Source organism: Cuculus canorus, chromosome 2, assembly GCF_017976375.1.
Source record: "Cuculus canorus isolate bCucCan1 chromosome 2, bCucCan1.pri, whole genome shotgun sequence".
Taxonomy (NCBI): Eukaryota; Metazoa; Chordata; class Aves; order Cuculiformes; family Cuculidae; genus Cuculus; species Cuculus canorus.
The window spans coordinates 122983071-123009890 of NC_071402.1; the positions used below are offsets into that span (position 1 = coordinate 122983071).

At 35.7% G+C, this 26820-nt stretch overlaps 1 protein-coding gene across 8 annotated transcripts in view; it reads left to right on the forward strand.

Moving 5' to 3' along the window:
- Positions 1–26820, forward strand: part of TBC1D5 (TBC1 domain family member 5) — a 319581-nt gene that overhangs the window by 102251 nt on the left and 190510 nt on the right. For 5 of the 8 annotated variants that reach the window (XM_054057266.1, XM_054057270.1, XM_054057271.1 and 2 more), the window contains one exon: positions 24417–24552. In XM_054057266.1, the coding sequence (XP_053913241.1) occupies positions 24453–24552 (100 nt within the window). In that variant the 5' untranslated portion in view covers positions 24417–24452. Of the gene's footprint in view, positions 1–8002; positions 8062–24416; positions 24553–26820 lie in introns of those variants that run through there. The other 3 variants (XM_054057267.1, XM_054057269.1, XM_054057273.1) reach the window with 2 other exon arrangements.

Below are 26820 nucleotides of genomic sequence, written 5' to 3' on the forward strand. Positions count from 1 at the left end.
TTTCTGTGGATCTACAGAGGAGATGGAGTGGTGCAAGTATGTCATCTCTGTGACTCTGCCTGTGCCTCAGTCCAAAAGCATGATTGCTATTTTTATGCGAACTTGCTTTAAATTAGCAAGGTCAGGACTGTTATAGATGTGACAACATGGGCTTTCACTGTAAGGTGCTCACTGGTTGTCCTTTATGAGTGCTGCATGGCTGTGGCTAGACACAATCTTTTTCATAGCTAGTAGCGAGGGCAGATCTGAAAAGATACTTGGATGCTTATCTCTTTGCACTTGTGTTGAAGTCAATGGGAATTTAAAAGCTTAGGATTTAAATACTTACAATTTGGAACTATCCCAAGATCCTTGACATGAAAAAAGTGACGGCCTCGTTTTATGCAGATGTCCTAGCACTCAAAGGGTGCATAAATTATTGCACCGCTTACGAATTTCTCTTTAATGTATTCCTCTCTTATATCTGGGACACCGTTAATAGAGGAAAAGGATTAAAAAGCATAAAAATAACTTGCATGTAAGTTTCTTTGAGTTGAATTTACATCAGTCAGCCTGTCAGCACTAACATATGGGAAACATAGTTTCGCTACCATGCATAGCAGGGGCTAAAAGTGCTGTTCAGACCATGTGCTCAACTCCTACAGAAGAGGGACTTTATGTCACTCGTGCAGCCCACTCACAAATTTAAGGGGTGACATCCATGGATTCTGAATATACAGTAACCCAAATATTGATCTTACTGAAAATGTAAAATGCATAGGGCAAAAAAGAGGGAAAGAAGATCTTCTAGATCAGCAAGGTATTCAGTAAACTTTAAATGCGACATTTTTTTAAAAAAGCTTATGTATTTCATTGCTGTATTGAAATGGTAGTTGTAGATAATACAGAATTTTCACATAGCTTTTCCATATCTTGGGCTAACTTGCAGTAACATATAACATCTCCTTGTATCAATTACTGTAAACTAGTAAAGATCCCTACTGTTTTTGTTTTGTTTTGCTTCCTAAAGCCCCCTGCTGCTGTTGATTACACCTAGATCTGCTACTGATTGGAACTGTTAAAAGGCAAAGATAGTGTGGATGGTTTCTGAATCATTTAATTGTAGAACTAATAAGATGTTTTCACTGGGACCTAAGAAAACAGCTCATATTAGCAAGTGTGTATACTGTCCATGAAATTTCTGATTGCTTTTTCGTAATTTCTGTAGATATGAAGACTTTTAAGCCTGGTGGGCATGTGACGTGCAAATTTTCTTTTCTGAATATTACTAGATGTGGTTTTAAGAAAGAAGTAGGAGCATAAGCTATCCAAGAGCATCATACAGTGGAGATTTTGCTTTCTGTGAGTTTTTACATTTTTAGTTGTATGTAAATGTTGTGTGGGCATGTTGAATTGAGTAGGTAATTACGTGAACAAGATATATTCAGTCTTATGTTAATGCTGCTTTTTTAATAGCTGTATAATATACACTGCACTTGGTGCATGTGAACCTTGAAAAATTGCTTCCTTAATACAGTAACACTTGCCAAATAATGTCCACAATTGGCCTAGAGCTATGTTGGCTTATCATGAAAGAACCTATTCTCCTTCAATGGTCTATCAGTGTCCATTCAACCTCTCAGCTCTGGCAAGGTTGAAAAGTAATACATTAATATATACAAGGAAGTCTTATAATGAACAAAGATTAAAAAAGATCATTATTTATGGGAGTTAAAAACTGAATTGTGGCTTTGCTGTAATCTCTGTCACATGATTTTTAATTTCTAATGTATATAATTTTCAAGAATAAAAGTGAGATTATAATTCGGACAGGGAGAGAAAGGAAAGAAGGAAGGAGTCTAAAGCTACTTTAATGCCTTGTAAATCTGTAGCAAAACTGATAATCTGATTCTGAGCATCCAGGAAATGATGGTGCAGAGCAGCTCTTATATATCTAGGACGATGTTACAGTAGAAAAGTCCACCCATCATGACTTGAGATAAACTCATTATTTCTTTCTGTGGCTTCACCACATTTGTTCCCCTTCCTACAGAGATATAATCCCTTCATGGGTTTTGTATGAAGTAGTAGTAGGCATCCTCTGAGAGATCAGCTGAATCTGCACTTTCCAAATTGCTCCATGCTTGTCAGTCTGATCAGCCTTTTCTTTGCCCAGTCATGTATTTGTTCTCAATCAGATCTTTCTTAGTGTTACCTACATTTCAAAATAGAGTTTGCATTTTATCATTTTGTTACCTTTTGCCTCTGACAGTAAATAAAATTTGGCATTTTGGCAGTTTAGGAGTCATTTTACATTCCAGTTTCTTAACTGTTAGCTGAATGTTGTAGGATTGGAGTTTGGGAAAAGTAATGAATTTGTTTATACTAAGTGGTTTCTGATAATTATCATTTTACATTTGTTAAAGACTTTATATTATATTCTGAGGTATAAGATCTTACAACCTCTTCTCTTCTTTTGTTGTACCTCATTTTAAAATTATCTTGTAGTAAAAGTAGTAACATCCTTTATTCCACAAAGGTAGTATTTCACCTACAGAGTAATGTATATATTACATTAACATGCCCCCATAGCCAGATACATTTACATTTCTGACTACTTAAAGCAAAGGTTTGAAAAGTCGTACCTCATTATTCTAAAAACATAATGAGGTGCTGGAGAAAAACAGTATCATGTGAAATGAAGTGCTTTTTTAAAAATGTATGCATACCTGATGCATACCATAGGTTCAGTATTCGTGCTGAAAGGGGCAGAACTAATCTCAGTATTGAGTGATGGAGATTGTTCATTTCTGTAGCACACACTGTTCATGAAATGTAAAGAGTTTATTAAATTGTTAAACACTAGTTATTGAATACATGTTCCTTAAGAATTTTGGATTTAAAATAACAAGGCACCATGATGCTACCTTCAAGAATCAAGGAGCAAATCAACCACCTTGGACTTTAGTGGGCTTTTAGTTCCCTTGACCAATTATCCACATTGACTACTTGATTTTAAAAAAGAATAAAATACAATTACAATGTTGTATCTAAAACCTGAGTATGGAAGAGAAAAAAAAAATCTATAAACCTACTTATCTTAAGCGGATAGCTTTCCTCTGTTTTTCTCTACTTTCTACAAAGACAAATGTGTTAGTGTAATGCTTATTTAATATAATAACAGAACCCAGAATCGGTTTCTTTTCTTTGGTCTAAGTTGTCTTAATTTTCTTCAGCTTATTTTTGTGGAGATCATTTTTTAACAGACTAACAAAGCTGAGAATTTTGAATCATGTATTATAGATAATAGGAAAAATGGATTCTGTTTTTGAGAGAAAAATTCAACAAATGGATTTCTATACCATTTTCATTGACAGATAAGATCGTGTGTGTCAGTCTGGTTACAATTGGAAAGCTATTTTTATGATCTACTTTTACTTAACATTGTACCTGCTGGTCCCTTAAAGGCCAATGATTGCACTTACAGATGATTCCAGTAACAGGATTCTGAAGCTGGAATTTAGTTTCACAGGAATGTCACAGGAGTGAATTGTAGAGTAATTTATTTCTGAACACATACCTACTATATTGATAATGTGCAGCAGATTATTAGTAGAATTATTTTTAACTGAACCTGTGAAAATGAACAGGCATGGCTCTTTGTGTGGCTTTTTGCCTCCTCTTCCTCCGTGAAGTGTAAAAAATCTACTGAACAACAAAAAAGCACCAACAAAAACCCCAGCCAAACTAAAGAACTACACGCCCCTCAAAAAAAAAGCAGGAAACAAAACAAAATGGCTTACTGTAATTATTTCATGCTCATTTAATATATTGCAATTTTTCTCTTTTGCTGAGACTTCATTGTAGTTCATCAGAGTCTTGCAAGGTATGTATAACTGCATACTAAAATCAAAAAGAAGTGCTAACTGGAAGCTCTCTCTCATTGTGCTTTTCAGAAGGCAGGTTTCCAAGTGCAGGGAAACAACGGCAGATCCTTTGTGCTTCTGCAAGATATTGTAGTATTCTTTACCTTAATCCCTGGCAGCATCACCTCCATTTCTTTGGCTTGTCATCAACATCTCTATCAGAGTGAAACTCCAATGCATGTAGCAATAAATGAAGCGTGTAGGGGAAAAACATAAAGGCTCTTGACTGAAATAGTTCTTTAACTTATTAACAGACAAGTGTGCATGTCAGAAAAACACACTTGTTTGGTGTGAGTATATGCAATAGCTGATGGGTAAAGAAACAGAAACCTTAATTGCTGCTTGCGTTTAGGTCACTGTTCATTCATTCATTCATTGCTGGAGCTATGAACTATTCATATGTTGCCACAGTATGTTACTTACACACGACTGATAGTGAAGGAAGTAAGAGCTAAGATGCTTCACAGACATCGACATCGGGGGGATTAACATGTCTGCTTCATTAATATATATGTGCATACATTAATGTTGAAGTATTGAAACTGTTTCAAATGAGATTAAAAACTCTCTCTCTTAAGGTCTGCTATAGTCCTTAGAAACATTTAAATTTTTGGCATCAGCCATACCAGTTTCTTAACCACTTTACTTTTACTTTGCCAGCGGGGATACGAGTGCAGGCAGAGTTCTCGTTGCTTGCCTGCTGCCTGGTTTTCTGTTGTTTTTCCTTAGCTAGGTCTGCTCTCTGTACTTGCTAGCCATCATTAAGCATATATGAATCTCTGTGGAGTGGCAGGCATGGATTCTGTGAGTGACATTTCTGGCAGCATTTTCCTTGTATATGGCACCGGGCCTGATTTTCTGAAATTTTAAGCATCTATGATCCCCATTTGCTTCCACTGAAGCTGTAGGTACTCTGTCCTTTCGGAAAGACTGCTGCTCTGTGCTAAATCTCGGGCAGTTAAGAGATGAGAAAGTCCTGGAAACTTACTTAACGCTCATGTGCCAGACGGTTCTGTATAGCAGCAAGAATATCGCCTGTGTGAAGGCATTGCCTCTCCTGCTGTATTAGTTACAGATCCAATAATCTGCCCCTGTGAAACTAGGTTTGGAGATCAGTAGTGAATTGTTTAGTAATGTTTATTGGAGCTCTTTAAAATATATTTGCAATGTATAAAACACTTTGATATATAGAAGCTCACATTCTAATAAGATTACATTAAGTATCCTAATAAGATCAAGGCTTGAAATTATGTTTTTCCGGATTTAAGTGATATAAATTAATTTTAGTTTAAACCAATGTCAGTGTTCTTAGATGTTCGTTATAAATACTCTGTTTGCAGTTTATGTGGGTCTGCAGTTAAATAAAAAAACCTCAATTCTCCTGTTAACACAAGAGGCATTTTCTTTTCCTCTCCTTCCAGTATGCTGCAGCTACATATTATCAAGGCAATGCTGTAATTTTTAAACTCAACCAGTAAATTATATAGTGAACAACAATGGCTGATCACTGAACTCTGCTGGCACTGGCCTTTCACTTCTCATTTAAGTCTAGCCTACTATATAAAGTGAATTCATTACTGTCAATTTAGATCCCTTGTGGAGGCTAATCCACATCACAAAGCCACTCTACACAAAAGTGAATTCTCTTCAGGAAGACCTTACAAGTATGTGCAAACTGAAATATGCAGGAAACTTGCAGTATAGACTAAATTAATTGTGACTTATAATAATGGACTGCCAGGGTAAAGTGTTGGATTAGTTCAAAAAGAACCCCTCAGTAGTAATTCTGCTATGATTTCTGTTGATTTATCCATTCTACTTTTTACTCTCAGCTCTGATTTCACTATAACCTATTGCCCAGAAGTATCAATCCTAAGTGCTAACTAGATCTTTAGTTCTTGTGGTTTTCAGTGTTAAAATTTTGTACATGAAGCCAGGGTAAAAGCTTGGCTAGTTTCAGCATGATGATATGCCTCTTCTTCTTTAACGGTCTGGATGGAGATATCTTTTGGACTCAGATAAATTTTTCTCCAAGTTCGCCACACTGGGCAAAGATATTAGGTGGTTTACACCCAAGTACATGTGCATATGTAACTAAATTATTTGGTTATAATCACCCCTCCAAGTACACCTCTCAGACTGATACTTAGGATGATATTCAGGAACAGTGCTATTGGCCAAGAGAGGTTTGGGTTTTCTTTAGTTTTTAGTATATTAGCATTTTAGTACACTAGCATTTCCATCAGTGCTTCTATCAGTTTTAGTTATTTAAATATAAAAATTGTATTACATTTCTTATTTAGATGTTTAATATTCTGCTACTTAAAGTATGCAACAGTTCATAAAATCAAGAGTAACAGGAAAGTGTAATTGGCGCTGATGAGTGACCAGCATCAATTGTATCAAGCCCATCAAGCAGCAGTCTTCATACCAGCTCTTGCAAACTATGACCTGGCTGGTTTTGTTTATTTTATTGTTTATCTAGAATTAAGTGACTTATTAAGTGACTGTTTTTATTTCTTGCTACCTTTTCAATGACAGAAAGGTAAAGGTATTTCCTATTAGTGAAATTTACCTTAATGAACCTGGTAACATTTCAAGTGCCAAATATAAAAAGCATAACAACTCTACAGAAGACGTGTTCCAGTTTTATGCTTAAATGCCAAAAATTTATGTGCAGGATAATAGCGAGAAAGAGTTGATTCATTGCATTTACCAATGACTGCCTAAGATTTTGCTCTGTCTTGTCCAAATACAGCTGAGTATATTTTTATGGGTGCCTCAGCATAAGAAAAAAACAGTGCATTTCACTGCCCATTTGGCGTGAAGCAGTAGATACAGTGTAAAGTTAATTCTGTCCTTGAATTTCTCCAGAGTGTTAGGCATGGATCTTGTCAAATTCTTTACTACTTTGTTTGTGTAAAGACTTTATCCTGAGTTATGGAGCAAGAATAGTAATGACCTTCAAACTCAGTTTTCCAGTATTCAATTTACACTGTAAGCTAGAAAATCTGCTTCAATTTCTTGAATCCACCTGATTCATTATCAAGTAAACTGTTTGTGGCAAATTTTTTGTGCATTTATTATTTGTTTCTTTTAAAAGTTGTTTCTCTTGCAGTGTGCAAAAAATAGTTTAATTCTTATTTCAGCATTATAACAGGCTAAGAATGTTAGCATTCGTGTCTCTATAAACATATTTAAAATTTCAGGGAGAGTTTAAATATTTATGAAAGTATAAAAGGTAACTTAAAAATAATATGTTTGTCTTGGAAACTTGTGGCCAGAACTTATCTGCACACAAATTACTTTTGGGAAAAGAGAGGAGCATACTTACAGTCAGTTTTAATATTTTTAATGGTTTTCACTTTTTACTTTGCAGATTATATAAAGCCTTCAAATATTAATATATATTCAAGATTAGGGATTTATAGGCTTCTTTCATTTACCATACACTGCTTGTCCGTGAAATTTTCATGGTCTTCTGATTCTTCTGAACCATAGTTATTGTGCATGCGGATAGACAGCTGATGCCTCTACTAACTTTTCATTGCATAAATAAGTGAAACTCTTGGCCCAAACATAGCAAAAGACATTTACTTCTTTAAAAATAGCCTACAACTGGAAGGCATTAATGCTGGAAGGAAAAAACTCCTTTTTTTTTTTTGTAATGGTTTCAATTTCATGGTTATTGATGTTCTGATATTGGAAGCATGCTGACTTTAAATATTTGTCCTTGTCACATATATTTATTTTTCTGAGATATCTAGCTTCTTTTTGAAACACGTTCAATATTTCATATAGATATATTATCTATAGCCAGATATACTTTCTGAAAAAGTCATAATGGTGGAATTATTTAATCAGATTTTAGGAGAGGTTATTTTTAAAGAATCTCCTTGGTTTACTTATGTCGTTTAACTGTTGATCTAGTATTTATCTAAAGAAAGATTTTAAACTTATTCATTACTTTTCTTTTCAGAAATGCATTGGACATGATTGAACTGTGCTCCCCTGTCTTGCAATGAGACTTTTGTGTGATTTTGCACTGATAGTTTAGAAAAGGCTTAGTTATTATTCTACATTTTCTTATCTTCCAGTGTGATACAGAGCATTACCAACAGAAACGTTTCCTATCGGAAAGCCGTTGTCAGAAAAGGTATTCAAATGTTTTTGAAACTGATCACAGAATCACAGAATCACAAGGTTGGAAAGGAACCATTGGATCATTGAGTCCAACCATTCCTAACACTCCCTAAACCATGTCCCTAAGCACTTCATCCACCCGTTCCTTAAACACCTCCAGGGAAGGCGACTCGACCACCTCCCTGGGCAGCCTGTGCCAGTGCCCAATGACTCTTACTGTGAAGAATTTTTTTCTGATATCCAACCTGAACCTCCCCTGACGGAGCTTGAGGCCATTCCCTCTTGTCCTGTCCCCTGTCACTTGGGAGAAGAGCCCAGCTCCCTCCTCTCCACAACCTCCTTTCAGGTAGTTGTAGAGAGTAATAAGGTCTCCCCTCAGCCTCCTCTTCTCCAGGCTAAATGATGTTACCTTTCTTTCTGTATTTGAACTGTCTCTTCAGTGCTTGTAAATTAAAGCTAGTTATTCTATTGTGGTGGTTCTTCCTTTAAACATAGACAGATTTTTTTCCCAAGGTGGATACTTTATAGCTGTCCTGCATGGAAAAAAAAAAAAAAAAAAAAAAGTGAAGGGTTTCAAGGAATAGCTGTAGCAACTGCAGGAGAAGTATATAAATTACCATCTCTTTTGGGTTTTCCCCCCTCTCAGTACAACTCTTACTATAATTAGCCAGCATTTAACAGCAAATGTTTGCTTTGGTTGAATTATTCAGAACATTTATTTTACTTGTCAAAGGTTAGATCAGGTTGTTGTTTGAACTGGTAATTAAGTGCAGCCTAATACACTGTCATATTTATATGCACTATCAGCCCTGTTTCCTCCTTATTCTGTATAATTTTATAATGTTCAGTGCTGACATTTAGACTTCTAACTCAAATCCTATGTTCTTGTAGAGAAAGCTAATATTTTACTTCTGTGTTTCATTGTACACGTTTACACTCAAGAAAATAAGTATTGGTGTTGTTTGGAATATTACAGCTATGGACTTTGTTGTCATAAAATTAGTGTAGGCCCTTTGGATATTTTTATTTGCATATTTTACATAAGTCCATACACAGCATCTGGTAGGTATTAATTATTTTTCAGAGATTTCAGATGTGAAGATGAGATGAGCAATTGTAGACCCCTTCTTTACTAATTGAATACCTAGAAGTCACAGTAACGTGCAGTACACTTAAATTTCATTCCAATTTTTTTACCAGAAAGATGCATAATAGTGAAATACAGAAAGGTTCCTAAAATAATTTCATATGAACAAATGAATTTATAAAGTTTCGAGGTCAGAACTTCTGATGAATCTAGAGAAATGGCCCTTTTACATGTACATTAGAGCACTGAGGCTGGCTATCCAGCCTGATGATATCAAGAGGAGTCTTAGAGAAGCCAGAATTCAGTCTTCTGTGGTCTCTCATGACACGATCAGAAACTGTTTTTCACACACTTCTATTTCACAGTTGTTTATTGAATTGTCATATATATAATTTGCCCATTCCTTTTTATATTTCAGTTATGTGTGTTTATTTTCTCAGTCAAATTTCAAGAAAAAATAAATTGTAGGTGCTTTTTAAAAAACTCTTATGTTTGTAGGCCTAGTCCTGTCCAGTGGCTGTGAAAGGAACAAAGTTGCTGTCCAGCTAAAAAAGAAATAAGTGTGAAAATGAATCACCAACATTCCAGCTGTCTTTTTTCTTTTCCTGTCATGTGTAGAGAAGTATTCCTGCGTTTGTGTTGCAGCTTTCTCTTCATGCAGCCAACGTAGGGACATGTATACATTTCAACCTACCTTATTTCATGGAATTTCTAGAACATTTTTGAAAAATCCCACCTATTTTGCTTAATGTGTTGACACTGTGGTTTTGAAAGTCTCACACTTCTGTTAAATCAGAGGTACACTGATACGTAGCCCTTTTAAGAAACAATCCAGACTTGATGGTAGTGAAATCCTAATTTACCCACTGTCATGGAGATCCCCCCACACTGTATTATATGGTTGCAAAAGCTGAGACAGGAATGAGGGCAAAACATAGAAGCACAATCTTAAGAAGACAAAATCCAACTTCAGTTCCTGTGTATGTGATCTCAGAGTAGCAGAACTGACTTTTTTTTATTTTTAAACCTTTTCCTCCCATGGCATATTTTGTAATAAAGCTGGCATAGGCCACTATAGGGCATAATATAGAAAGATACAGTAGAAATAGGGTTAAAAGTGCAGTGTATTCTTAATTATAATTATAGCATTCCCAGTGTGACACTAAAGAAACTCAATGTATGGTGTTCGATTTGGGGTTTTTTGCAGCTTGTTAAATTTTTATACTTCATAGTTGTAGGAGGTAGCTAAAAAAAAAGAGAATATGCTGTGCTCTTACAGAAATTATTTTGACCTCTAGGTAAAGTACATTTATTTCTGTATACATCATCTGAACTGTGAGCCGTTTTGATTGATGTAGTCAACTGCATATACATATGGCATACAGGCGACCTGGGTTAGGGTAGAGTTCTGGGCTCTTTCATGGTGGACTACCTAAATATAAACTAGAATCAAAATGACTAAATTTTTTTTGTTGTGCAGAAGTGCTGTGTGGGTGTAAGTCTTGGGATCGCTATGGCACAGACTGTGCGCCTTTAATTCGTAAAACTGGTCTTACGTTAAATAATGGCTGTATTAAAGTTTAAGGAGTATTCACATGTTGGTTTACACAACGACTACTGTTGATGGGAACATTGTAGTTGTTTTGGATGGTGTCTTCCAGATCATTGATAGTATGAATCAGAAGAAGAGTTCTGATAGCATGGCACATATCTGTGAAAGTAGCCATTTGTAAGAAATAATAAGACCTTTGGATAAGGTCTAAAGCATTTTATCCATCAACTTAAGAGTTTAGTGGTGAAATGGTACATCGATCATGAAAGAAACAACCGAACAAATCCAAAAACTCTCCTGCATGTGTTCTCTCATGATCATTCCTACAGGCTTTGAGAAAAAGAATGCAAAGTTTTAGTTAAAATATTCTTTAGTTGTTTATATTGCCTTTTACAAGCCAAACTGTGTGTATTCCTTTGGAAGGTGAGACCACTTTCTTCATCTGCTCTTTCTGACAAGAGTGCAGTGAAAGAGCTCCACTAAATACAGAAGCAGTCTTTAATTTAAAGGAGGCAAGGAAATAATCTTTCTATCAGGCTAACTTTGTATAGGTATACTACCTGATATTTTTTAGAAATAAATCTTTATGTTAAAAAAAACCACGTTCAGCTATTTGAATGGATAAAACGAGTCCTACGTGAGGTTCTTTGGGAGAAAGCAAGGTGACTTAGAGTAGCATAGTGAAGGAGTGATTTTCTGTCCTTCTAAATAATTTCATTTCAATTATCCTTTCTGTTTTGGCTTTCATTTTTGGTAAGATGCTGTCAAAACCTCTAAACCAAAAATGACGAATAAGTTAATGTTATCTGTTGTATTCAGTGGTTTGCTTATAAATGTAGCTGCTAAAACAGAAAAGGATTTCCCTTTTTTTTCCCATAGTGAAGAACAAGAACTTCCCAAGCACAGGAGTTTGAATGAGTAGGCAGAGGATCTGATGCCTGCCTGAGAAATACTTAACTTCAAGGCTTCCTGGCAACAGGTGGAATTGCAATATGTGTATGACAGAGAATAGTTATCTCAGCTAGGCAATCTCTGTCTGTCACCTCTCCTTTGAAAAAAGATCTATTGCCTTGGTCAAATTTTACCTCATTTTCCATCAGGAAGCTACAAAGGCCTGTTACTGCCATCTCATGTCTTGCTTTTAGGAGAAAAAGAAAGATGAATAATAGATGGCAGACCAAAATTTCAGAAGTAACTGCTAATTTTAGGTGCCCCGAGACACACAGCCGTACTACTAAGCAAGAAAGAAAAGTGAGAACACATCGCACCTGTGTTCTATATGCTTTGTTTCTTTCCATTTACTTCTGGATCCAGTTCAAAACTCTTATTTCATTCTTCTTAATGTGCAAAGTGGTCCATAGCCCGGCTGCTATTAGGTTACTTCTCTACCTGAAGTAGGTCACTTCTCTACCTCAACTTTTGCAAGAACTGCAACAACATATTTGTAGGCTTTTACATGTGATCAGTTAAAGAATAAAATCATAAAATATGCAGCAGGGAAAAAATGTGAAAGCTACCATTTTGCAAATTGATATTCCATGTGTTTGGAGAGAAAGACAATAAAATTGGTCAAAAGGGGAGGGGGGGGAAAAGAGATGGAAAGAAGTATGTGAAAACAGCTGTTTTGTCCAAAAGGATTCAGAGTGTTAATGCTGTTGTGATTTGTATGTTAAATATTCTTTAAAAGTCATAATAGTCCATCTAATACAAACAAGAAGAATTGTATGTAAATGGTTTCTAAAAACAATAGGAAAATTTTAATCAAGAAGGTTTCTAGCCGTATCTTGTTTACATGTTTGGTTTTTTTTTTTAATAAAATAGGCTTAAAAGCTTAGCCTCAAAGGTGTTGCAAGCTTTCTGTAAAGTATAATGACAGCTGTTGTTCCAATAGAATTCTTCAAATCTCTTCCCTGTTTTGTGGGAATTCTGTTTCTTTTCTGTTGGTTGCATACAACAGAACTTGCTGTGCAGGCAACACTGGGAGATTCATTCCTGTCAGAGGGGTTGGTGAATTAGAGAGAGCGCTCAAATAAGCCTGTCAATTTAGGACCTGTCAGTCTGTTGTATTACCCTATTAAAAATCTGGAAGTGTTAGAGAGTCCCACCTGTTGTTTTGCTCTTATTCCCCAAAGCAGAAGCACAGATAGAGTCTCAGGGCAATTGACTTACTTAACATACTACTTCTGGTCTTGTCCAAGATCTTGCCCTGCTACTTAATGTGTTGTCTAATAATGTCATGCAAAACCAGACTTTCATCTCTTGCTGCATAGTGGTAACCCACATCAAAAGCAAAATAAACCCAGGAATTAGGGTGAAGAGAATAGAATTTGTTGGTAGCACATTTCTGGTAAGACAAATTTACTGCACATTCAAAACGTCACTTTTACTCAAAAATTGTATGTCACTTTTGTTAATATTTCCCCCTTTAAAAAGTGTATTTTATCCTTATTTCTGAATTAATTTATGTTGTGGATTCTTACTGTTACTGCAAATTTTAGGGTACTTTTCTGAAGTTCTGCAGTATTAAATATTTTTTTATAGCTAGACTTGTGTTCTCTATAACCTCGCAAAATACTGTTTTCATACTTGCTGTTTAAGACCTGCGTCTATTTTAGGTTTTCAGCCAATGCGCATTTGATGTACCACGCTGCTTGTGCTGTGACTTCTATGCCTTTGTTTTACACATTCTGGCAAGGAGCAGGGACTGCCCAGAAAATATTTTAGGATGAATAAATGTTTCTAAGTAACAGTGCATTATAGAAATCATTATGCTACAGTGGCCTTGCCTGCCTAGCTTCTCTGTGTCTGAAGGCTTCAGCAAGACCACTTGTTCCCTTTACAGTTTGATGTGCCGGTACGGGAAGTATAGACTATTTCATCCAGCTGCTCAAAAATTTGAATGGAAAATACGAGTGGGAAGGTATAGGAAAATAAGTTCAACAGATAACACTGTATTAAGCAATCGAGTTATTAAAGAAGGAAGAGTATTGCACTGTAATTTTGTCTCATTTATAATATTCATAGCCTTGAATTAGTACTAAGAGTTCCTGAACATCAGAAACAGAAGAGATGCAGCAAGATGTGGTGAGCAGCAGAGTTCACTGTCTGCAAAAGGAAAAACCCGCCTTGTCGTTTTTTAGTAGTATGGAATACAGTGATACATTCCTACTAAAAAAATCATGAGTGAAATGTTACTCATAGCAGTAGTGATGTTTTGGTATAAAGTACTTTCATACAGTCAAATACCCACCAAGGTCAGCAGATTTCATCTGTACGTTGTGTTTCCAAGTCTTACCGTTTGAAACTCACTACATCCAAGATATGAATAACTTTTCTACAAAAATGCTGAGCCACTAGAGCGGCACCTAAGCACCCTGCTTTTGTTACTCCTGATGTGTCCAGGCTGGACAGAAGCAATGTGAGCAGACAGTACATGACACGAAAACTGGTGCCTTACATAGAGTATGGCTTGAGACTGAGCACTTGGGTATGAGAGAGAGCATTCATGGGAAACTTCAGCATACTTGTTACCAAAGGTAACACTACTGTAAAGCCTTTTTACTCTGAGTATGGCTTTTAGACATACTTAAGTAAACCACTGCTCCCATTGGCAGAATTAATGGGAAATCCTTGCAATTTGCATTTGTTGCACTGCAGCTGAATAGATTTTGGATAGCACCCTGTCTTTGCTTTCATCTTGCACCTGGTTTTCTTCAGCAACTGTGCCCATTTGAATTCACTCATGAGGACAGGATCACAGCCGTGAACTTGGGTTACGGTTCTTCACATTATGTAGAACCTTAATTGTAAGATACAAAAAAATTTCTCTCTCTCCTCCTTTCAAAGTGCCTATGAACTTGTCCTTTTCTCCAGCAAACGGGGCTTACACCAACTTTCTTTGTACCTCAGCATGAGACCATGTTGCTTGCGCATCTGCATATCTAGAAGAGAAGACTAGAAGAGAAATATTTGATGTAAATGCCTCTGTGCGTGCATGAACACGCTGGTGTTTCTATAAAAATTCTGTCAACCTCTGTAGGAAACTGCTTTCTAAAAATAGTGAAAGAATAAAGGCAGCATCCTAGATTAATTGCTTACTACTTTAAAGCTGTGATATCTTAGAAGCTTATTTCATTGAGTACACTTTTAGTGTCTGAGCTAGTTACTATCATTTTGAGCAAAGCTTCAGGCTAAGCTGCCATTTTTTCCAGTTCACTGTTTTGGTGATTTCTTTCAGTCTTGACATTCTTTGGCCCTTTGAGTTACATATGTATTACTAAAACATAAAGTGTGTAGCATAGCATGGTGCCTGTGTGTTCCTGAAAGTAAAACTCTTAAATACTTAAAAGCAGTCATTTCCATACCATAAACAGCAATAAACTACTTTAATCTCCTAACTGTGTTTGGAAGGAGAAAGCTTTAATTTAAATTATGTTGAATTGTTTTATAACCACATAGATAAAATATATTTTAAAATAAACAAGGATTTCTTTTTTTTAGTGGGTTTCCAATTGTTTGAATCATTTTAATATGAATAGGGTTTTCAGCACTTTTAGATTACTGTAAGGGAAGAGAGTACCTTCAGAGTTGGATGATGTATAAATTTGAAATCTTACTGCATTTTTCCTTTCCTTTCCTTCCCTCCCACCTTCCTTTCACTAAAGTAAAACGTTCAGTTTCTTTCAGTCTTACGCCATAGGTTGTAGTTTCTAGACTTCTTAATTAATCTTACAGTTTTGTAGACTTCTTAGTTGGTCTTGTTGCTTTTCTCTGCCGCAGCTGGTTATGGTCGTTTTGGGCTATCCATCTAAAGATGGATACACTGTTGTAGCTCAGGGCTTACCACCATCAGATGATGGGAGCAGATTTACACTTCTCATTTTTATTAACTTGTTTTGGCTGTTTTGAAGTAATGTGGTATCGTTGACTCATTAATCATCCACTTGCCCTTTCCCTCACAACTGCTTCATAACTAGTTGTTCCTCTTGTATTTTTGTAGTTGATTGTTCAAACCAGGTGCAAGGTTTTAACTGGGCTTAGTTAAAATTTAGTCTCTTGGTGGGATAGCTTCAACCCACATGAGCTGACTCACTTGGTTTCGTGTAGATGCTTGTGTCAGTAGTGGGAAAGTGGCACAGGGGTAACAATGATCAGTCAGGAGGAGGAGGACAGAACTACCTGCTTTGACAACAGTATCAGTTGAGCCCAAAGTCCTGCATGAAGTTATCTTAAACAGAGTTGTATGTGAGAATTTGCAAAGAACTGATTTTACCTACTTCTCTAATCTTTTTCTCCAAGCTAAACTACGTATTGTTTAAATGGTGCTGAATGTGTTAGCCATCTGATGATTTTCACCAGAATCTTAGCAAACGGTGAAGCAGAAAACACTTCACCTCTCTTGTAATTTGTGACAACTCTCCCTTTTCTTTAAATCAGAGTTAAAATCTTTGCGCTCTTCTCATCTACCTACTAGTGCATGCGTATGCATCTCCTGACATGATATATAATGTTCTGTTCTTGTTCCTGGTGTTCCTTGTTAATTGCTTCTTATTTATTCTTTGCCTTTCTGATTTTACCCTGTAACTTTGCGCTTATTTATATTCAACTTGGATTATATGGCCTAATTTTTACTTTGAGTGGTTCCTTCTTATGCTTTGGTTCATTGAAATTTGTGGTTTAGTCAAGTTCATGTCATTGCCTTTTCTATCCTTCCTCTGCATCAGCATAGCCTACATAAAAGAGGGCTCTCTTTAAGAGTTGGTCAGCCTATGTGAATTCCTCTTTCTGGTTTTGTTTCTTGCCTAAAAATTAAAGCTTGCTGTGTTGAAATCTTGTTCCTTTTATTATAATAAAAAATTCCCTTTCACCAGTGTATTCCAAGAACTAACTTGACAGCCAGTGTCCAACTAGATTCCTTTTCCAATGTATGTCTTCTACAAGTATTGTAGTCTTCTCTTGCCGTCTTTTATTATCCCAATTTTCAACTTTCTTCTATGTTTTCAGTTTCACAAAAAGTGCTGATAGCCTCTGTTTACAAGGCAGCAGCCTCCCGCTTTTGGCTAACTTATTCAGTAATGACAGTAATGAGATTTATTTCATCAAATCTTATTTGTTTTGGCAGTTAACTTGTAATTTTGATCATGTGTGAGATCATGTACTTCTCTGAGCAGAGAAACCAAACCCTGCCATGCCACCTCCCCTCCTCCTCTATGAGGAACCTTTCTCTGTATGAGTGTTTAGTTAAAAGTAAGTATGGTGAAAATACCACAGTATAGACTTTTCACATCTGTTGCTAAACTGCTAGGTCTTAGGAGTGTAGGGAGTGTTCAGGGCATGGGCTATGTGTAGCTGTTCAGTTTGGATCTTTTTAGACGTTTCTTGTTTGGAATCAAAGTTAGACCAAAGTTCTGTTCTCTTAACAGCCTCATTGTGGAGCTGTCACAAAAGCTTGCATTAAAAATACAAATAGTTTTGTGCTGAGGGTGGGAGATTTGGTTTTAACAGAAAATTTAGATTGCAAAGTTGAGACTGGTTTTGGCTATCGTCTTGCCTAGTCATTGTTTACTGTTATTATTATGGATGAGGCTGTACTGAATACATAACTGTAGAATTGGAAGTTTAAATTGGTTGATGCTGTTTATACTTTCATTGTAACCATTTTCAATGCAGAAGAGAAATTGTTTCAACATAAATGTCAAATGTCATTTTTCATAGCAATAGATCTTGGGAAACGTTGACAAGGTTGGTAGAGGGCTACAGATATTGAATACAGTGGTCAACTGTATCCCTAAGGATTTTGGTCCTCTGCCCTATTCAAACTTTTCTCCCTTAGTCGAATTAGTTTATCTTACAGAACTGTGAAACATCAAGAAAACTATAAGAGAACTGTGTGAACTTGCTCCCTGCTTGTAACAAATATGTGGAAGATTTCCTGTCTTCCAAATGAACAGAATATGAAGTGTTTATATTTATGTTTATACATATGATAAAGTTCTGTCATTGTTTTTTTCTTTTTTAACTACTAGCATTAAAATTTTTTAACTATCATGTGAATTACCAAGAGAATACATTGTCATGGTCCCAGGCTATTTATGTTGTTTCTTATCCCTGACATTTTAATTCACTAGTGAATTTATACTTTGCATGTTTAAGTACTGGTAAGACATGAAAGTTGTAGGGTTAAATATGTAGACAGTGCTTTAAAGCTCCTATGATAATTGTTCTTAGGTACGTATTCCTTTACTGTGGCTCTTGAGACAACTATTTAATAGACAACATTTGAATAATACAAATGTGCAGTTGGTAAAAATGGATTAGTGTTTCAGGGTGGTACCAATGGGTGATATTTAATATTGAATGACATGTATTAAGACAAATGCTTTTATATATAATTTATTTGGCATTGTAAATGCATTTGTCTTGTGAGATCCAGACCCCCTGTTGCCACATGAAGTATTCTGGAAAGGTTTGGAGTAAATAAATAATAAAACCACTTTGATATACAATCTAACAATATTAAATATTAAGACTTTCACATGATTGATTTTAATACTTAATTAACTTATTTAAAGTCCAATGTTACCCTGTTTTTGTATTAAGATCAGACAGGGAGAAGTTAAAATGTGGGAAATGCTATTAAATGGGGCAAAATTAATAGCATTTCATGATCATCAGACTCGCTGGCTGTTAACCTGTCCGTTAGTGGCATGATCTGGTTTGTTTTGTTCTGGACCCCACCTGATGTTCATGTTAATCTGCTCTACCATGTCAGTCCATTTCATGTTTGCATCATTCTATTTTAATGATACATAATCTGATACATTTTACAAAAGTAAACAAACTTGCTTTATGCTATCCAAAGTTTGTCAAATTGTGCACTTTTCTTCTGGGTTACTAGGCGTTCCTCCTAAAGCATATTTCTTCAGTGGGTGGTGGCAGCCTGTGGAAGGCTGAGTGGAAACCTCAGCTGGTTTTAAAGAAGGAGGTGGTGGCGTGTTTGGGTTTGTTGGTGGTTTTGGAGGGAGGCACTTGAATTAGTAACTTCTCTATATAAATGGGATTGGTGATACTAAAGTCTCAAGCGATGGACTATCTCCTACTCATCCCTCTAGTCAGAGAAAGGATAACTCTTTTTTTCACCTTTCTAGTTTAGGAATAATAATTTAAGGCCTGGGAAGTTTGGCCAGTGAGAGAAAACTCAGGGTCTGGAACCATTTTTAGATTATTTGCAAGTCATCTGTACTTCATTGCTTTAAATAAACAATGCATGTTTATTCTCCTAATACTTAATTCCTTATCTATTTCAAAATATTTTCACTTTCTGGAGAATCCTCATTTCTGTGTGCTAACATGCTTGATTACTTCATAAGCTGCAAATGAAGGGCAGAGTTGTGAACCCTCATAACATGATGCTGTCAAACTTAACAAAACATGCATAAGACCATTACCACATCAGACATTTGCTTTTAGTCAGGTCGTTTTAATCAATTTGACTTCACAGGGCAGCTAATTTATCACTTAGCTAAACAAGTATTTTCTCTTCTTGTCATCAATTTAAGTAATTAAAACGGTAAACTTTGCTATATGGCATTAAATAAGGGCCTAAAGATAATTTGGAGAAGGTGGTTGATACGGTCTAATAGAATGAATGCAAAGTATTACTTAAAGACTTTGGTACGCTTCAGTAGATTTCAGAAATGTCATTTCTAGTAGCTTTGCTGGTACTGATATAAACTGACTTTTATTTTTAGCATATCCAAGATTAAACAGTGTTGTTCAGCTTCTTCCTTAATGTTGGTGGTTTTCTTTTTCCTTTTGCGAGGCATAAAATGTTTTGCTCTTTTGCTTGATCATTTGGAGGTAAGAGGATGTCAGAAAGCAAGACTGAGGCAAGTGCTACAATTTGTGCAGTTCTGTGCTGGTCCTAAGTACCTCCTCAAGCCTGCAATTCTTCTCATTTCATTTCACCACTGGGGGACGGGAAGAGAGGGGAAATGGATGTTGTAAAAGCTCAGAATTGCCTAATTCTTTTTTCACCTACTCAGTTACATCTTCAAAATATCCTTTGTGAGACTGATTATATTTTCTAATTTTGCCTAAACAATATGAACACTCTTCACATCTTAAACATTAATTTTGATATGTTTTGTAGTTTGAATTAATCATTTTTAAAAGTCTATATAAACACTGATGATTAAGGGAAACATTTCAGATGAGGTGGGTTTAGGGTTTTTTTAACTGAAATAATTTAGTAACTATTTTTGAAACAATGCTTGTTATGCCTAAACTGCTCCTTTGAATACTGCATATTTGTATTCAGTATTTGTTGAAGAGGTAAATGAATATCTTACAGCTTGAAATAAGGTGCAGTATTGATTTTCAACTGTGCTACATTTTGTTTATGGAATAGTGATTTTAAATTCATGAAACCTTTTGAGATTAGGGTGATGAATAGTCTCACTGCTAGAAGAACTCTATAAAGTTTGGGTTTAGTTTGAACTTTTCATCTTCTAAATGAACTTTCCTTATAATCAGTTTATTATATGATCATTTATTATACTGTTATTACAGATGACTCTGCTGTTTGTTGTAACCACCTTTCGTTATAACAATGTGCTTTTATGTTTGTGTAACACATGTTTTTGCCACGTTTTGCCCAGCTGGAGTCCAGGTGTGGCTGGTGCTTCAGTTAATGATAGAAGGATGTCCACTTAGGCTGTTATCTTAGTCTTGTATTTTTTGATAGATAGATATGACTTATGTATATTAATGGAATATTAAATATGGATGAGTTGAGGCTGTTGCCACTGGCAGCCTGGTAAAGAAGTGTTTTTTGTGTTGAATGTTTTAAATATTATTTTTTTAAGTATTCAAAACTCACCAACTCGTATACAGGAAGAATGGCAGTTTTGATAAAGGTATGACTGTGTAAGAAAGACTAATATACAGCAAGAGGTGGTAGAAATATCAACTATTAGAGCAGATAAGACAGAAGGCAGAAAATTGTGGACTCTTAGGTGCACAAATCTCATCTAAAAAAAGAAGCAACAGAGTTCAAAGCTAAGTATGTACTGAGAACAAGGAGAGTTGTCTGAATTTCAGTGGGTGTGTTAAATCAGACCATAAAATTCAACAGGTAGTTGATTCCTGCTGTGTAGAGAGAAGTTGTTAGCGAGGTGGACATTAGTAAACTTTAGTAAATTTTTCCCTAATGGAAACAGGTAGATATTTTATCACCTGTGGAATATGGAGGAGGTTATAGGGAGAGAGGATAATGTCCTGTCGGGAATTAATTCGACAGCATCCTTTTAACATCCAGTGGGGTTCTGTGTTGCTGTCTGTAAGTCTGCCTTTTGAAGGATTTTTGGTGGCCTCCATTGAAAATTTGAGCTGACAGGTCCCAGTCATACTGACAAGTTGCCTTCACACTTGGCAAAAAGTAGACTAGATTAACTCTACGTGTGTCGATCGGAGAGGAGTGAACTGGAGTGGAAGCACAGCTGAGCAGCTGAGCCCTGTAGCAGGGCTGTGCCACTGCAGCGCTTTCTGACGCCAGGGCTCCCCTGCTTTCATACCGAAGGAGAGTAGCCAGGTGAGAAGTTTATCTGCCTGGCTTTTACTTGGGCTCATGGATGCATTAGCGTCTCTTTTCATCCCCCTAACTCTATATGTGTTCCATATGCAGCCTTAATTATTTTTGCATGTATATTAAAGAATAGTTGAGCTCCCAGTGCCGGGAAGTGTCTCTGGTCTTTGGGGGTTTTAGACCTTCATCTTTGGAGGAAAAACAGAAATTAGAAATAGATAAGAGTCACTTTTAGCTTTGACTGAGATGTTAGGGTTTAACGAGATAGCCAGTGCCAAATGTTGTAATCTAATAATCGAATTTCAGATTTTTATAACATTTTTATTGTTTCACATTGAGAATGTTTTTAAATTGCATCTTATTTAATAATAACAGTATGTTATAGGCCATTACAAATCAACCACAAAATTGTAAAGAATTAATCTTTCTCAGAGTAAGATCCCAAGTGTAACCATAATTGTTTAATAGTTCTCTTTGCTCTTTGTTAGAAGAGCTGAAAAGAACTGAAGTGTAAAACTGTAAAGAAAATCGCTTGGACTAAGGAGTGACAAGACTAATAGGTAGTGATATTTTTTATAACACTAATCAAATGTATCTGTAAACAAACACAAGAAACTGATTAAATCACTGCGCGAGTATCAAAAGTAAATGTATTCAGCTGTTTAAAACTACTCTAACGGTCTATAAAGTAAATTATGCCTCTTACATGTTGTAAAGGCATGGCATTTGGAGAGTTTTTGAAAAAGAGAAGGTAGATATAGAACATTAAGACTACAGAAGAACAAACTTACTAGAGCTGCTTTCATACCATGTTATGCATGTAGGACAATGTAAGTCTGAAGCGTACAGTGTCTTAACTAAGCATTTGCTGCTAAAACCACAAAGGTCATTTTGTGCCTGCTTCTCAGTTTGAAAGGCACTCGAGATTGTGCCTTGGTCAGATCATATAGCAATGTCCGAAGGATCGTAAAATAAGTTAAACTCTGGCAGCGTGGTTCAAAATAAGCTTGTAATTTTTGGGAAGACAGAGTCAACAGTTCAGTAAAAAGGCGATTGAAATGATCTTGCAAAGAGAGCAGCAACTGAAATTCCAGCTGGAGAAAATTATAAACATCTCTTTCTGCAAAGTTGTTGTGTTGTTTTGTTTTTAAAGTAAATTCTTTCAAGTTTTGCATTTATTTATCTAAGCTATCAGGTAGTTATAAACAATTCTTTATAATATATATATGTACCCATAACACTGTGGGAAAACAATGAAATGTTATTTAAGTTCCTAGCAAGTTTGTAAATGTTTTTCTCCAAGTTACCATTCATGCATTTTTCATGATCATGGCTTATAAATTACATAGGAAACACATGATGTCTACTGGCATCATAATACTTCTTGTTGAGCTAGTGCAAAGAGTTGTTCAAGGCAAGTCTGTGTTTTAGTGGTGAGTTTTATCATATAAGATTGTAATAATTTGACATAAAGGTGTACCACTGCAAAAGTGGGCAGCCTTACCTTCCCTCAATTCCGGTATGCTTGTTCCCAAGAACTTCATATTTTGTCTTCTAACTGAAAAGCAGGGAGAGATGATGGTGTGACCATTTCAGCACCACAGTAACACAGGTGTCAGGACAAATAAAGGACAAAACCCTCAGGGAATACAGCTGAGAGAGCATCCTTTCTGAAATGGTCTGGGTGAATTCGTTTGAGGGCAATGCCGAACAGTGGCCCAACTAGCTTCGTTTATTATGTATTTATAAAGTCATACCTTTATAAAATTTGAGATTTTTTTTTTCCTCCACATAACTTAGTAGGAAAATGAAACAGGTGGATAGCATATAAAACTAGAAAGGTCTTAGGAATCCCAGTCCCCTTCCATTTATTGACAGTAAACTGAAAGTATAAAGCATATATGGTCAATGCCATGCCTTGTAAGAAGCAAAGGAAAAGCATAATTAGTGTTATCAGAACTGATAATGTGCCAATCCTGAAAGTGTAGGTGTATTCTATTCTATCCTGTTCTTTTTATGCTTCTCTTCATATATTTATTTTTCAATAATTTTGGAGTTAGAAAGTTAATATACTTGTAAACTAAGCAGTTGCAGTAAGTGATGTTTAAAATTCAGAAGGCGGTTGTAGGCAGCTACTTAGTGTGCTTGGGCAAATCAGGCCTATTTGCCTGGCATAGTTCTTTTGTGTTGCAAGTTAGCTACATCTATTTCAAGCTGTTAATAAATTGCTGTACGGTGACCAAAATGCAGTCTTGACAAATGCACTCCTCACTGTTAATGCACTGGAAAGGTCATTTTTCCTTCTTACTGCTCTGACCATAACACCATCTGCTTTTTACCCTTTTATTGGCATCCTCTTATTCATTGCAACAAATAAAAGCTTCCAGCACTCCTTACGTGAACATCTAACATAGTTCTTGTTCACTTACACAAGGGTAATGTGAATGCTATTTAGCAGCCTGTGATTGTGAACCCATGTCACCTACTTCTAGTTTTTCAGTTTTGTGCTTTCTCCTGTTTTGCCCTTGACCTTTTTGGACAAACTTCTCTGTAAATATTCACTACCTGGATGATTGTGTTTCTTCAACGACGTCCTTAACACCGTCTTTCTAGAAAGATAATATAAATCTTGATAAAACCAAAATCAGTCGGTATTATTTCATTCTCTCTTCTTGTATGCATTTGTGTCCCTCTCTTTGTTGTCTTCTACTTGATTTATGATTTCTGGAGAAGAAATGGTTAAAGGGAAGGTTTTCTAGTATATGAGGTCCTGAGTCCAGAAGAACGATGGTGATGAGTCTGCCTCAGCTTTGTTCTGTGAGCTTCATCATCACCATGGCCTAGCATCAGTTCTCCCCAGAATCAGATGAGTTGGGGAAGCTAGAAAAATGAAGGAAGGAGGCTCTTGACCCACTTTACAATCTGTTGAAACCACACTTGGACTTTTATTTGCAGTGTGAGAGCTGGAGGTACTGTAACAATTATTTTAGATTCCAAATAATAAGACATTTGAATGGAAACGCTGTTGTTCTGCTATTAGATATCTAATGGTGATGTTACACCTGGAAAATAAGGACCAGTGTGATTTAAAAATAGCTAAAGAAACACTGATGTGTTTTTTTCTCTTTTTTTTTTTCCTTCTAGAAAAATACCCTTCAGTTGGAATTTAGTATTGCCAATATGTATCATTCTGTGTCTGAAACCAGCCACCCTTTGCAAACAGAGGAACAAGAAATAGGCATTGATCCCTTGCAAAGTTATTTGAACAAGCTGGGGGAAGGTGAGTTTCGTATTTCTGTACTGTTTTTACTTTATACCAAGAAACCTTAAGTAAGTGTGTCATGCTAACCGTACCTTTCGTCATTTTTTTATAAACTTTGTTTAGAATTTGTTAATAAAGTTGAACAGGGCAACTTAAAGAATGTTTCAGAGTGTCTAGAACACTCTGACACTAATGAAAACAACGAGAAGTCAGCTTTCAATTATGGACAGAAACATTAGCCCAATATTAAATGCACTGTCATCCTTTTTTTAGTCATAAACCAAACACTGACTCCAGGATAAAAATATTGAAATGCAGCATGCCTTTGTGTTACTTTCTCAAGCACCAGCTTTCTTACACTGCTTTGGGAATGGGGATTTTTTAATTCTGCAATGAAGTTTAGTATGTTATTTTGGATGAGATTATGCAAATAAAAAGGCTGATTTTTCCTTTTTCTTTGTTTAATTCATCATTTGTGTTCTTACTTGAAAAAAAATCTGGAAGTTGAGGTAGAATTAACAGGTTCTAAAGGTAGAAATGACTTTGTAACGTAAATTAATTAAATTGCGGTATTTGGAAGACTCTAATGAACAGTGAGAAGAAGCTGCTTGCATAATGCAGTGCATGTCCGTGTTGCTTGTCTTTTCTATTTATTTGCAAGTAGTGACAGTATAGTTGGTTCGAAGAAAGTGATAAGCTTAATGAGAAAGCTCATCCTTGTCATGAAAACATTCCTCAAGTACTCATTTATACACAGTGGCACCTTAACTACCTGTAATTTTCCAGTCATTGAGCACATGTACCAGGAGGGCAAAATAAAAAATTTATTTTAAATTACAGAATTGAAACAACTTCGTCACATTTCCTAGGTCCCTTACCCAGATCAACTACTCTATGTGGGTGTATCTGTCTATAAATTTTCTCTTTACTAGTGCTTACGAAAAAAGCTATGTCAAGTTTTGCTTAGTAAGCTTTATTACTTCAGTTTGTAGGAAGGTGACATTTTCCTTTAAAATATATTGGTAAAACTTCATTGCCCTTCGAGCTTTTTTCATTTTCATCAGTTTATAAAGGTTTTTCAGTGTTCAAAAATGAGAATGAACATCTAGTGGGAAGTATTCTAAAACCTCATAATTAAATGAAATAGCTTTTCTAGGTCAGTGTTCCTACTCTATTGTATATGACATCTAAATGTTATGGAGACATTTTAGTTTGATAAACTAAATGCATTTTTTTACATGTTTTTAGAAACTTGAAAATAATCTTGTGCAATAATCTGAAATAATAACCAGTTTCCAGAGGAAATATAGCTTGCTCCTAGTCTTTCCCAATCAAGAAAAAGTTGATCATTTTCTTCTGATTTTTTTCCTTAAAAAATTACTAGTAATTCTCTCAACTCTGTTTCAAGAAAAAACAAGATTTTTCCCTTTTAAAAAACCACTGCAAATTAATTTTACCCTTTATTGTGCCTAGAAGCGATTAGTTACCTTGACTGAAAAGGTTTCTCATTTTTATCCCAACCTTAACATTTCTATGACATACAAAGTTATTAGTATTGAATTGATGTTTAAAAGTGCCATTAATTCATTTACCCCAAATGTTCATTAACAATGTAAATGTATGCTGATGTTCTATGAGACAAGGAAGTGACTAATGACTCTTCGCACTAACAACACTTAAAATGAATAGAAACTTTAGATAGCTAATCTTGAAGTAATCAAGACCCTCATTCAGCTTGGCATCTCTGTATGCTCTAAAACAGCTGTCAACTGTTAAAAATATATACACAACACACACATACGCACATGCGAAGATAAAGATATGTAAATACATGGTTCCCCAAGTCATAAAGGTTACCAACTATGGTACATTTTTTATGTTCTATCTATGTAAATATTTTATATAAAGCATCCATTTTATCTTCATAGTTTTTTTTTTTTTTACTGTGAAACACATACTGCATTTTAATCTGTCTCTTTATATATCCAAAATAAGTCTGTGAAGTTTTAATACTTCATTTCAAAAGAATAAAAAGCAGATGCTTAGATGGTGTTAGTTTTTTGGGCATCAAAGTATACAATTGTTTCTGCTGCAGCAGTCTGTCCATCATAGTCTTCACAGAAGGCTTCAAAACCAGATTTTTCAACTCAGGATCAAGTTTCAGGCGTGGTGCAGGATCATTTGGTGAAAATCATCAAGTCTTCCATATTATGTATCAGAAATTTGCAAGAGAGGGGTCCATCAGTGGGAGATGTTCTGTGCAATATCGTGGAATTTCAGGACATC